The sequence below is a fragment of the Myotis nattereri genome, assembly GCF_964212035.1.
Source record: "Myotis nattereri genome assembly, chromosome: 9".
NCBI classification, from domain to species: domain Eukaryota; kingdom Metazoa; phylum Chordata; class Mammalia; order Chiroptera; family Vespertilionidae; genus Myotis; species Myotis nattereri.
In genome coordinates, this window is record NC_138084.1 from 54,074,526 (window position 1) to 54,088,755 (window position 14,230).

General features: G+C 34.4%; 1 protein-coding gene across 3 annotated transcripts in view; it reads right to left on the reverse strand.

Annotated features, from left to right (window-relative positions):
• The window catches only part of PICALM (phosphatidylinositol binding clathrin assembly protein), a 110,695-nt gene that overhangs the window by 18,101 nt on the left and 78,364 nt on the right, over window positions 1-14,230 (reverse strand). The window contains exons 14-20 of one of the 3 annotated variants that reach the window (XM_081100128.1): window positions 12,187-12,267; window positions 8,373-8,480; window positions 5,739-5,870; window positions 5,607-5,637; window positions 5,332-5,431; window positions 1,678-1,701; window positions 224-283 (exon numbers count right to left, since the gene is read on the reverse strand). In XM_081100128.1, coding sequence (XP_080956254.1) covers window positions 224-283; window positions 1,678-1,701; window positions 5,332-5,431; window positions 5,607-5,637; window positions 5,739-5,870; window positions 8,373-8,480; window positions 12,187-12,267 — 536 coding nt within the window. The remainder of the gene's footprint in view (window positions 1-223; window positions 284-1,677; window positions 1,702-5,331; window positions 5,432-5,606; window positions 5,638-5,738; window positions 5,871-8,372; window positions 8,481-12,186; window positions 12,268-14,230) is intronic. The other 2 variants (XM_081100126.1, XM_081100127.1) reach the window with 2 other exon arrangements.

Sequence of the window (14,230 nt, forward strand, 5' to 3'; positions counted from 1 at the left end):
CAGTCCTGATCGGCCTGACCCCAGCATTAAGCTCTAAGACAGCACTGGTCACAGCAACATCTAACCTACTGGTTGGAGCATCTGCTCCCTGGTGGTCAGTGCATGTCATAGCAAGCAATGATATGCAGCCTTAGCATATCATTAGCATACTTTGATTGGTTGAACAGATGATGGGACGACCAGACACTTAGTATATTAGGCTTTTATTATATAGGATACTTACAATTCCATATCCTATCATGCCTGTGGGTGTAGTAGCAGGATAGGCCATTACAGGGGGTGCCTGAAATAGTAAAAGAAAAAATAAACAAAAAAGTATAACTCCTGTATGTCAACTGAGTTTAAGGAATTAATAGCTGTAGTTCCACTAAAAGAATTGCTAAGACAGCTGTGATTAAATGTGACACATGTGATCATTAATAACTGTCAATTTGTCAACTATAATCAAAAAAAACTTTCAATGCTCAATGAAAAAAGGTGCCTTGCAATTAGCAGAAAAGCAGAATGATTAGAAAGAAAAAAAGTACCATTTAAACTTAGCTACTTAAACAATGATCTAAGATTTCAATAGGCTTTTACAGCTTCAAAAATCTGCAGATTTTAAAAAATATTCATAATTCTAAACTTTAAAGTCTTTTACTATAATAAAAAATGTTTCTGAATGTTTTCCTAGGCTCTCCAGTTTTTAAGCAAAGAAAAAAACTAAAGGTCCCAAATCAATGAACAATTTGATCTTCCAAAAAATTTCTACGGACCTCATTCACTTTTTTCAAAGAACCCCAAAGAGTTCAAACCATTATTGAGTATGATGATTTCTATAAAGCACACAGCTCTTACACAAAGTATGTATACTAGCATTCCTTATTAATTCCATAAATTATTTAAACTATCTTCTGCAAAGCAGCAAAGTTGAGGAGCAATGAATTTTTAAATCTGTTTATGCTTTAATGTTTAACAGAACCACCCACCACTAAGAAGATCCCCTCCTCCTTTAACTCATGCTCCATAAATATCTCTCTTAGCACAAATCATTTTAGATATTATTTGCTGTCTTAACAACATTCCCTGTGTGTGTTATCTTATAATGATAACTAAAACTGAATACAGGCGAAAGACCAATAACACTGCTAAAACATTAAAAAAAAAAAACACAACTGGAAATATATGGCAATTTGAACATATGCATGGAGAAGGTAAATGAAGCATAACTAAAGTGAATAGTTAGAAGTTTAGTATTTGGGTGAGCATGTAGGACTTATTGGTCTCTCCCTACTTAAAAACCAAGAGCTGCAAGAGCAGAAGACAAACTGCCAAGTACAGCAGAAGCCTGTAAGATATCATGCAATTGTTATTTTCAACATTACCACAATCAACATTTCCCTTCATTCAGAAGTCATCAAGTGCATAGTGGCAGCAAAGATACACACACAGACACCCAGCCATCTGGCAGCAAATGGCAGAATATTAAGCAAGAAAAAAAATCTGTATTTCCCATGCCATCATCAGAATCAATTCTGCAACACACCCATGAAATCAGTAGATGCTAGGAAGAATTTTTGGCACACTGAAAATCTGAATGTGAAAACAAGTAATAGCTGAAAGGTTATGAGATTCTGCTATAGCAGTGGTTAATAGCATGCCAATTTATTGCAAAAAGGCTAGTTTTTGGTCACTTACGTATTGTGGAAAATGCATGCCATTCTGTTTTTCCCAGGGAGAACAATTACATAATGCAATAACACTGGATTAGAACAAGTACTTACACAACGGAAAATACACAGAGCGCATTTTAGTTCACATGTACATTCACTAATTACCTAGAATCCCTTATATTTCCGGTATCTAATGGAAGACATCTATACTAAAACACTATCAAGGTTGACAAGGGAAACTTAGTCTTCGGCATTATCCCCTTGCATACATAATAGTTTAATGATTACAAGTGTCATTAAACATAAAACCTATCAGTAGTGTCAATAGTACAAAATTCAATGCATCCACTAACAAGGTGGGGTCTCTAATAGCAACAAGGATGTATCATATAACATCTAGGAAAAAAAACAAGCATAATTAAAAGATGTGTAGTATAACATTATTATATATTTTAATAAAATTCCAAATAATGTTTTAAATTTTTAAAAAATTGTAAAACCTTGACAGTGTTTAAGGATTATTAAAAAGATTAGAAATGTAAAGAAATGTAATAAGCAGCAGTTTACCTAAGTAGTAATCACATCACCAGCCCTAAATGTTAGTCATTAAAAAGAAATTCTACAAAATACATACACACAAATATTTTAACAGAATCTTAAAAGATGATACACATCACCATATATGACACAGCACCATAAATATTGCTCTTATCAACTTATACACAAATTCTAGATTGTTAGATTCCTATTATATTCCAATAGTCAATCTTAGGTAATGTGCTATCTACAAACGCCTAATATTTCATATGGATTAATACCAATTCAATGTAAAATAAAATATACATTGTATCTTCATATCAGCATTTGGATTTACATCATTCCTCATATATTATCAATGTATAATTCACACCTGAGGCTATAAAATCCACTAGCCTAACCTCATGCCATTCCCTAGTCAGTAAGGTGTGTTAGAGTGGGGAAAACACTGGATTCAGAATCAGAGAGATGGATTTCAATTTAAATCTCTTTTCTAGCTGCTTTGCACTTGAAAAAAAATCACCTGTTCAAACACCCCCAAGAGTGTACTTTTTATAGACTCAAGATAGTGCCTATGTGTGTGTAAAACCTAATTTATTTATTTATTTATTTAATATATTTTATTGATTTTTTACAGAGAGGAAGAGAGATAGAGAGTTAGAAACATTGATGAGAAATATCAATCAGCCGCCTCCTGCACACCCCCCACTGGGGATGTGCCCACAACCAATGTACATGCCCTTGACCGAATCGAACCTGGGACCCTTCAGTCCGCAGGCTGACGCTCTATCCACTGAGCCAAAGAGGTTAGGGCAAACCTAGACTATTTAAATCTAAGGTTTTATTTTTAGTGATGGTAGTGATGACTATCAGTGAAAAGTTACTGCCTTAAAAAGGTGGCTAAACCAATATTACTATCTATTTATGAAGACTGAAGATAATAGAATTCTTTAGATAATGTCCCACAAAATTTTATCAGCACACTATTTTATGATTAACATAAGGAAATCAGGGCAATGTTCTGAAAGGGATTTAATAACAAGTAGCTATAACAAGGATAATGCGGAGTTTCTAGTAACAACAGGAAGGCTAATTCAATATGTAGCTTGCACTGTCAAAATGCCGCTATTAGTACACTGTTACAAGAAAGCATGTTTCAAAATTTTCCACAAAAAGAAATTGGTTTTCTCTGACCCAGGAAGACTTATTGGGATGGTAAAAAAGCAGTTGACCAAGGATAGGAGTAAACCCATAAAGCTAATCTGGAATATTTACAACTTAGAGTAATTAAAAACAGTAACAGAACTTCTTCATAACTATATGATAATTAACATATATAATTAATCTTCATTATTCATGGATTTTGTATTTGCAAATTTATCTACTTGCTAAAATTTATTTGTAATCTGAAAATCAATGCTTGTAAATGCTTTTGAGGTCATTTAAGGTCATTTATAGACATGTAGAATGGTGAACAATTTGTCTCCTTGGGCATTCGTTACCAGCTGAAGTTGAACAAGAGAGACTCAGCCAGATTTCAGCTCTAATATAAAGATGATGAGAGGATGGAGAAGGAAGGGAACAGTGCAGTAGTGAGAAGCAAGCAGCTCCGGCTTTGGGGCCAGTTGACAGAACTAGAATTTCAACTCTGGCACCTGTTACTGGAGTTGCTTCAGACAAGTCAAGTAATACTTCTAAACCTCATTTTCTCTTTTGTAAAATAAAAAATATAAAATCTACCAGAACAAGTTTTTTTTTAGGATTTATCTAGGTAAGATGTGTGTGTGCGTGTCCGTGTGGGTGTGTGTGTACGTCCATGATTATACCCACACACAGTTGATTCTCTACTGTCAACAGTTGTTTTGCTGTACTTGTGTTCTTAAAGTTACCCTAACACTGAATTAGTAAACACTGAACCATTGTTGGGCAAATATGTATGTGTGTGTGAACCTAGCATGTTCGGGTGACTTCAAGAACATAAGTGCAGCAAATAGAATCAATGTATGCATTATATGACAATATTAGTAATAGCCAAGCAAATATAGTTTCTTTACCAATGGTAAGATCAGAAAAAAAGTAAAAATTTTATGTTCTAGATCAGTGATGGCAAACCTATGACACGTGTGTCAGAGGTGACACGTGAACTCATTTTTTTGGTTGATTTTTCTTTGTTAAATGGCATTTAAATATATAAAATAAATTATCAAAAATATAAATCTTTGTTTTACTATGGTTGAAAATATCAAAAAATTTCTATATGTGACACGGCATCAGAGTTAAGTTAGGGTTTTTCAAAATGCTGACACGCCGAGTTCAAAAGGTTTGCCATCACTGTTCTAGATAAATGAATAATAAATTTGAAACCAGTGGTAGAGGGTAGTGATTAAGGGCATATGCTTTGGGATTAGGCTATCTGGGTTCTAAACACCCATCTAATCATTTAAGAATTCTGTGATCCTGGACATAAGTACTTAACTTTGTGTCTCCATTTCCTCATTTGTAAAATGGGGACAATAACAGTTGCTACCATTTAAGTTTAATTTGAGGATTACAGAAAATAAAACCATATATATTTATTAGAATACGCTTGACACAAGTAACCTTTAAATAAATGTTAGCTGTGACCGGTTTGGCTCAGTGGATAGAGCATTGGCCTGCGGACTGAAAGGTCCCGGGTTCGATTCCAGAAGGGCATGTGCCTCTCTCCCTTCCTCTCTGTAAATAAATGTTAGCTATTAAAATGTACCTGCACCTGGTCATATGGCTCAATAGTTAAGCGTCGACCTATGAACCAGGAGGTCACAGTTCAATTCCCTGTCAGGGCACATGCCCAGGTTGCAGGTTCGATCTGCAATTTGGGGCATGCAGGAGGCATCCATTCAATGATTCTCTCTCATCATTGATGTTTCTATCTCTCTCTCCCTCTCCCTTCCTCTCTGAAATCAATAAAAAATATATTTTTAAAAAATAAAAAATATTTTTAAATGTAACTGCAAATATAGTCAACTAAGCCTCCTTAAATACAAATTACTTATACTTCTAAAACTCAATAATAACAATCTTTCCATTTATGTCCATCACTTTAAAAACATTCTTTACCTAAATTATTCGTGTTAGTATATCGTAAGTTCTTTTCACTCACCACTGTTGCAGCATTCCAAGCAGTTGTTGGCGCAACTTTTGGTTGCCAGTTAGATCCTCCAGTTAACTTCTTTTCACCTGGCTGACTCCAGTTTACATCACTTTAAATAAAGATAAATGACATTATTAAGTTCTGTTATCATGAAGTTTCTTTACTATCTATTTAGATTGAACAGATCATTTAAAATGCAAATGACATCTCTACACACACTTTCAAGATGAAAGCCAAATCCACCTCTAAGCGGCATATGGGAAAGAATACAAACAAAAACTCACTTCTTAGTGGTTCCATTGCCAATGCCAAGATCTAGGACAGGGGGGAAAAAGAAATCAGTTAAAAACTACTTTTAAAAGATAAATAAATAAAACTTATTTTAAAGAAGGTTAGGGAATCCAAAGAATACTTACTGCCCACAAGATTAGCTAAGGATGAATCCAAGTCATCAGATACCAGCTTGTTAGGTGGAAGTTTGGAAACAGGAAGACTCTGGTTCTGAGAGGCCACTGTTGGTTTGAGAAGTCCACCTAGTTCATCAAAGCCTTAAAGTTACAAACAGACGAAATAGGATTTGTAAGGAACTTTCTGGTGCTACAGCTTTCTAAAGGAGTTCTCTGCCTTTTCTCATTGTTTACCAGGAAAGTCCTCCAAAAAATGGGTACTAAGTATATTCTTAAATGGAAAAAGAAGAAATTCACCACTTAAGTGAACTGATTGAGAAGGCTATATTTGCTTTGACAGAAATAATGTCTTATTTCAGGACAATATTACAGTTAGGTTAAAGGGGATGAAGAAAGCACTCAAGTAAACTTATTCCAAAGTTGTAAAAGAGAAAGGAATGAAATACAATTCTGTCCCTTACCCAACATTTTCTTCAGACTCACTTATACCTGAAGCAATACAGGTAAAAAAAAAAAATACATCTCTGGAAACTTAGAGAAACGTTTCTTTTTTTTTTCTTTTAAATATATTTTATTGTTTTTTTTACAGAGAGGAAGGAAGAGGGATAGAGAGCTAGAAACTTTGATGAGAGAGAAACATCAGTCACGTTGCCTCCTACTAGGGATGTGCCCGCAATCAAGGTACATGCCCTTGACTGGAATCGAACCCAGGACCCTTCAGTCCGCAGGCCGACGCTCTATCCACTGAGCCAAACCGGTTAGGGCAAGAAAAGTTTAAGAAATAATATTTTAAGAAATAATATTTTACAGACCTTTTTATACTCTTCAAATGGAGAATATAAGGTGTATGTAAAATAGTACATTAGAAGCTAGTCAAAATAAATAATTTTGGGTCTTTCTAAAACCAGCTAACCTAAATTATACCTGAGAAATTGCTAAAGTATACTCCAACTGCATAAAACTATCTACTAAACTAGGACATTGCTTAGAAATGAAAAAAAAATCCCCTATGGTTCTCTACCGAAGGGTAGAAAGTAAAAAATAATCCAATCAAATCAACCCCTAAAGCACTACTAGTAAATAGCTCAATCTAGGAATACCAGAGAATCTGGGGGGGGGAAAAAAAAAAAGAATGCAGCATTAACCCTTTGAGTGCCAACCAATATCCTAGGAATTATGCTAAAATTGCCAAGGCATTTTTGATTTTACAGCAGTTTAAGAAAAAAATTATGAATCCCAAGTAAATGAAGTTACATATTCAATATCTTCCACAAAATTGTCATCTTCACAGCAAGAATTGACATATTTAGCAATATCATCATCACTAATAAAAGCAGACTTAGAACTAACTGGACACTGCAGGAGGAGCGCGATAGCGCTCCCCGCACTTTTGGCGAAAGACAGGAGGAGCACGATCGCGCTCCCAGGCACTCTAGGGGTTAAAAATGGTGTTTTAGCCCTGGCTGGTTTGGCTCAGTGGATAGAGTGTTGGCCTGTGGACTCAAGGGTCCTGGCTTCGATTCCAGTCAACGGCACAAGGGCCCAATCCCCAGCAGGGAGCGTGCAGGAGGCAGCCAATCAATGATTCTCTCTCATCATTGATGTTTCTGTCTCTCTTTTCCTCTCCCTGCCTCTCTAAAATCAATTAAAAAAAATTTTTTTTAAATGGTGCTTTACTAGTACATAGGGGGGATAAATGGTGATTGAAAGAGACTTGATTTGGGGTAGTGAACACATAATAAAATATATACATGATATATTACAGAATTATACACCTGAAACTTATATGATTTTATTAACCAATGTCACCCCAATAAATTCAATTAAAAGATGGTGGTTTACAAAATATAAACAATTGGTCTCTTTTCTGAATCTCTTTTCCCAGCAAGAGAAACTCAAAAGGAAAATGTCAAATGCATCAACAAATATAATTGTAACCCTACTAGTGTATGGAAAAAATAAATTCTACATCTACTTGCTTCTTTCTTTTTGGATGACAAATAATTGTATATTATTAAATTAAGACCAATGTCAATATATTTCTTTAAATGGCTTGAATTTAACTACTAACCAAAATCAAAGATTGTCCCATGTTAAGAATAGAAATGTCAATTTTATAAACTTCCAATTAACAAGATATTAAATGGAAATAATTAAGTAGAAACCTGGCTCTACAGATTTATAGTAAAGGATCATTCTCAAAACAATACAATGCCCCTATACCCACAACTCTGATATTTAATATAGTCTAGCTATTTATACATATACTATCTCAATAAGTACCCCAGGTTACATTTTCCTTGTTTTCAAAAAAGCCAATTTCCTTTCAGTAAAGGTAAAAACGATGAGTAATCTACACAGCCATTATCATCTCAGTGCTCTCATCTGAGCAAAATCTCTTTTTCTGCATCTCTTATTTAGCTCTAGGAGAAACAAAATCTTCCCAGAGTAAAAAATGCCACTAGGAAAGAGTAACAGTTAATAGTCCCGTGAAGCTCTCATCTAGTGGTTGGAAGGGGAGGAACAACTTCTTTGACTACTGCAATTTAATCTATTTACACATGTTAATAGGAGCATTATCTGTCCTTACACAGAACCTAATTAGAGCATTATAGTAATGTTAATAAAATAATTTTTTCTTACCCCCAGAATCTACAATAACGTTGGTAGATTTATTTCCAAACACAGATTCAAAGTCAACATTAAGGCCAGCTGAAGGATGTGGCTGTGCACCTGGGGAAGAAGTGAATCCTAAGAAAAACAAAATACAAAATGCTCAATTCTTTAATAAGTCTATATTTATAGCTCTTTAATAATAACAATAGAACGGAAAAAGCAGTAATTTCCCACAGCATAAACAAAGCCAACCCTGCAAGCAGAATGCTTCCTACACTACCACATCTTTTTTGTAGTGATTACATTTTCCATAACAAAATCATCCCACTGTCAAAGAAAACTAACATAAGAGCAACTGAAGTTGAACTATCAGTATGTTTCATTATAGGAAAAAAAAATCTTTGCTTATTTTTTACCTTAATGTTGATAATAGTTAAAAAAAACTAAACACATCTAAAACATACACAGTGTAAGGGCTCACTTGGGAATGAAATATGTAGTATGTTGCTTTAAAAATAGATGAATGTACTTAGTATCAAGAGTTGTTTTTGCTCTACCAATTCACCTTCCATGACAGTGTCAAGATTCTGAAAGTTACAACCCACTAATTCTTATGTCTCCCTCCTGTCAAGATGCCTTTCTAATATCACCCTCCCCCCAAGAAAAACATACAAAAAAATTAAAAAACAAACAAACAGATTATCCTTAACTCCCACCACTCTCTAACTTCAACTTATTGCTTCCAACAGTGGGGCTGACAATATATACAATCAAACATGCTAATTTACCTAACTCTGGTCTAAAATACCAGAACATAAATAGGAAATCTTCTTTCTTGTGTTTTACGCTGATTCTAGTATTATTAAATCAACACCCAGTTCATGCCTCTGAAACCATACTCCACTGAGGTAACTAATGTAAGGTTTTCAATTGTGTGAGGTTATATTTCTGTGAGGTAAGGTTCTGAATTTCTAGGGGCTGAGAAGAATTAAAATAATCTAAAATGATTAGGGCTATCACATGATTTGGGGAGCTTTGAAATCACCGAGTATATATCCAAATAGAGATTGGTCTAGCAAAGATCACAAAGAAGGAATTCTTTCTGTTTGTTGAAGGCTGTAATAAATGGCTCCTACATTATCTTCCATCTCTAAATTCTATAAACCCAGAATGTAAAAAAAAAAGAATAAAAAGGAAATCTGATATTAGAAGATTAACAACTATATTATTAGGGAGAAGTTAAACCTGAGTCCTAAACATAGGCTCTCTTTCTTCCTCTTTCAGCTTTCTGCTGAAGGACTTATAGTCTGTCAGAATCTCACTTTGAGTTCTTAATGTACACTACACCAAGATACAAAGAATTACAATATGATGTTGTACCAAAAATACTGGTCTTAACACATTGCGTACCGCATAGAAATCTCTAAGACATAAGCCAGGGACCGCACGTTTTTGGGCAAACTGTATGTTATTTAAATCATTATAATGCACTTTAGGTATTGTTTTTCAATAATTATAACATTTTTATTTACAAAAACAATTAAACAATTAAAGTTCCTAGTACTTTTTAAACGTATGGTACTGCGTAACACATTTTCCTCTATGAAGAGGGACCAAACAAAATTTACATAAGTATCTAGATTTGCTCCTTTTACCATGGGCGTGAAAAACGAGAACATTCGTGAGCGGTCCTTAACAGATGGCGCGCGAAACACGAGAAAACTCCTGAGCGGTACGAAATGTGATACCACGGGCTCTTCTCCTTACAAAATTAATCAATGTATCTACTCAAGAAACACAAAAATCTATCATGCTTAATTATATGTCAAGGGTATCATTACACTGCAAGAAATACACATATTGTTCTTTAAATCATTCTGGAAACAATATCTTGGCTATGATGTCACTAAGCATTAGAAAATACATGGAACAATAATTTATAACTAGGACAGTAAGGATATCAAATTTTCTCCCAACTTTCTGAAATTGGTTGATATTAGAGATAAGCTTATCTTTTATAGAAATACAAAAACAATTTTATTACTTTCTGTAAAGAGAGGAGCACTTTCTGAGGTTCGTAGGGGGAACAATCTGTGAGATCACATTATTATTACCTAAAAGTATAAAAGGTTTGAAAGTATATAAAGTAATCCACAACTAGTACCTCTACATAGACATAGAAAACAGGTAAAAATGAAATGTTTAATAAGTTATACTAGCTGATTCACTACCAGGGAAGCAACAGCATATTTTCAAAATAACTGTTTTTTAAAGTAATTTATAAAGGCTGGTAATACACATACATACCTTCAAGGTAAGAGTTCTGTGATATTTCAATGCTCATGAACTTAATGGCCTTTTGTCCCTGGGTTACTTTTTGGGAGACTGTCAAGGATTGCCAACCTTTAATTTTTAAAAGCGACTTAAAACAAAGGTACGAAATTTATATTATCATTTCAATAGGAAATTTTAGGGACAAAAAAATAAAAGATGAACTAAGACTCTGAGTTAAGGTAAATTTTATGGAATAATCACTACATTGAACTGGCTACTCTGATTTCACCAAGGCCCAGTGAAACACTGTCACCAACCATCACCACTTTGTAGATGTACATTTAGAAACCACTGCCCTGCAGGGCAAATCTTAGGAGGGCAATACTATATTAACTAAAAGGTAAATGGTGAACAATCTTTTGAGACAGGAAAACATTCTTAACACCTTTAAGAAAAATTGGCTGGGTTGTTAATGAGTTTTGGTGGTAGTTCTGTAATAAATGAGGCCTCTTTTTTTTTTTTGGTGAAAGTAACTGCTATTTTATTAATACACCATAAACAGGGTATTTATTACTTAAAACTCATAATAAACCTATAATAGTTACTATTATCATCCTCATTTTACCAATTAGGAAACTGAGAGATTTTACAACTTACCCAAGACAAAGATTTTATAAGTGGTGGAACCAAGACTCAAATCCCAATTTGTTTGATTCTAGAATCTAGTAGGAGTTTTCAGTTTATCCTAATCTTATATAAACCAGTATCTCATCTTACATAAACCAGCAGGTAGAAAAATAAATTATTATTATAGCTATAGTAATTAAATATCTCTGTTCAGCAGGACTATTCAAGATTTAGGATTTCTTGAGCTTTTCACAGCAACTGCTTGCCAAAAGAATGAACAACCCTTAGCAATTTTAAAACCTAAAAGCAATGCAAAAATAACCAGTGCTCAAAATTGTACCTGATGATTAAATACTTAGGTAAAAAGTACATTCCAAATACGAAATGATCTACATACATAAGATGGATTTTAATAGTAATTTTAATAATAATTCTATGTGCCAGGAATAGTGCTGGATATTACACAGTAATATATGTAAACCCCACAGCAATACTACAAGACATATCCCAATTTTCGTAAGTATAGAAAGCTTAAATCCTTGCTTAAAGTCACACAGGTTAGGGAGAACTGGAATCCAAAACTAAATTCACTGAATTCCAAACATACTCTCTTTCCATCGAATGCCCTCATATATGTCATTTTAAAATACTTTTAAACAGGTCCAATTCTTATTGCCAGTAAAAAAACTACAATTCTTTAGTTGTGTCAAACCTACTTTTTAATGCCAACTTAACTAAGATAACCAACTCCTATGCACACAAAAAAAATCGTTTAATTAATGTGTTTAATTAAGGAAACAAAATTTGGCAAAAATTAATCTGTTCTTTAAAAGCAAAAAAGTATTTTTCTTCAAATATTTTAAAGACTCATTTTAAGAAAAACAACAAAAGAAAATTCCTTTTATACAAATTGATGAATTTTAGAGATACCATTACCTACTTCTAAATAAACCAGCTACAATAGAAGGGTCATGGCACGTAAGGGCAGTATTAAGATAAGCTTGAGCACCAGAAAAAGAATCTGACAAGGCATATGAGGGTGGGGACAGGGCCGAGGAGTTGGGGTGGGATTTGGGAGAAGCACAGAGGAGGAACAAATAAAAGTAGAATGGAGTGATTAAAAATAAACAAAATACACATTATATTCAATTTTTTTAAATAACCAACACTGCATCTGTTTAGATTTTAAAAATATGAAGCAATTGACCTTTTAGCTAATATTAACCTGTCTTCTAATGTCCTCTTTTATATGAGGAAGCAAATCTAGACTAGACAAGGTCATGGACATGACATAGCTGGGACAAACCACTCGCCTTGACTTATAATTCAGTATTCTTTTAATGAGGAAAAGCCACCTAGTAGCCTAAGCATCACCTCAGATCGTTGTCTTCCTCTAGAAGGGCTGGAGGGTATTGTAAAGCTGTTCTCTGATTTTTCTGGGTTGGTCTCAATCCTACAGGGCAGGGGTTGGCAAACTACAGGCTGTGTGGCCTATGTTTACAAGCCCATGTGAGCTAAAAATAGTTTTTAATTCTTAAACGTTTGTTATTTTAAAAAATGACAGGAAAGAAAAAGATACAAAAGAAGAAGAATATACAATTGAGATTTTAAGTATCCTATAAAGACTAAAGTATTTACTATCTGGCTCTCTATACAAAAAGTTTGCTTGCCACTGTTCTAGAGCAGAACTAGCCAACAGAACTTTCTAATAACAGAAATGTTCTAAAATTTTGTCCTGTACAATATGGTAGACACTAGTCACACATCCCACTGAACAATAAAAAAATGTGCCTAGTATAACTTACAAAGTAAAATTAATTTTATTTAATGTTTAGTTTTTAAAAAAATATATTTTATTGATTTTTTATAGAGAGAAAGGGAGAGGCATAGAGTTAGAAACATTGATGAGAGAGAAACATCAATTCAGCTGCCTCCTGCACACCCCCTACTGGGGATGTGCCCACAACCAAGGTATATGCCCTTGACCAGAATCGAACCTGGGACCCTTCAGTCCGCAGGCTGATGCTCTATCCACTGAGCCAAACCAGTTAGGGCAACATTTAGTTTTAAGTAATTAAAGTTTAAATGACGTATGTGGTCAGTAGCTAATTAGGCAATGCAGCTCTAGGAATGACACACCTTGGGTGGTCCTTTCATGTTCTTACTCTGAATAAAAAAAACTCTTGGAATTTTTTATTACATAACTTCTCAGAAATTTTTAGGTTGTAAGTCATCTTTTTAAAAGGCCTTTTCTAGGACAGGCATCAACAGACTACATCTTTGTAAATAAAGTTTTGGAACACAGCCAAACTCATACGTTTATGTATTTTCTATGGTCACTTTCAGACTATTATGTCACAGTTGAGTAGCTGTGACAATGATTTGGCTCACCAGCCAAAAATATTTACAATCTGACTTTTTTTTTTAAAAATCCTCACCCGTGGACATTTTTCCATTGATTTTTAGAGAGAGTGGAAGGAAAGGAGAGAGATATAGAAACAGAGAGAAACATTGATCACTTGCCTCCCACAAGGGCCCTGGCCAGGACCAGGGATGGAGCCTGCAACCAAGGTATGTGCCCTTGACCGGAATTGAACCCTGGACCCTTCAGTCCGTGGGCCAATGCTCTAACCACTGAACACAAACTGGCTAGGGCTACAATCTGACCTTTTAAGAATAAGTTTGTTGACCCTTGTTCTGGACTAATGCCTAATGGTTAGTTCCCCCTTCTGTGCTCATTTTCATTTTTTTTTTAAATACATTTTTTTCTCTAATGACAAAACTTAGCAGATTTTTAAATAAAGTATACTTTAACATTCATTTGAACTATTTGCTCTCAGAAAGAGAATATAAGGATGTAAGTCAATACTTCCATAAGAGAAAGAGCACTGCAGAGCAATGCTGCAGGTCTCCTGCTTCAGGATTTGCTCCCAATAACTAAGTTATCTTGGTGCATTTAACTTTTCTGGCTCTCAGGTAATCCA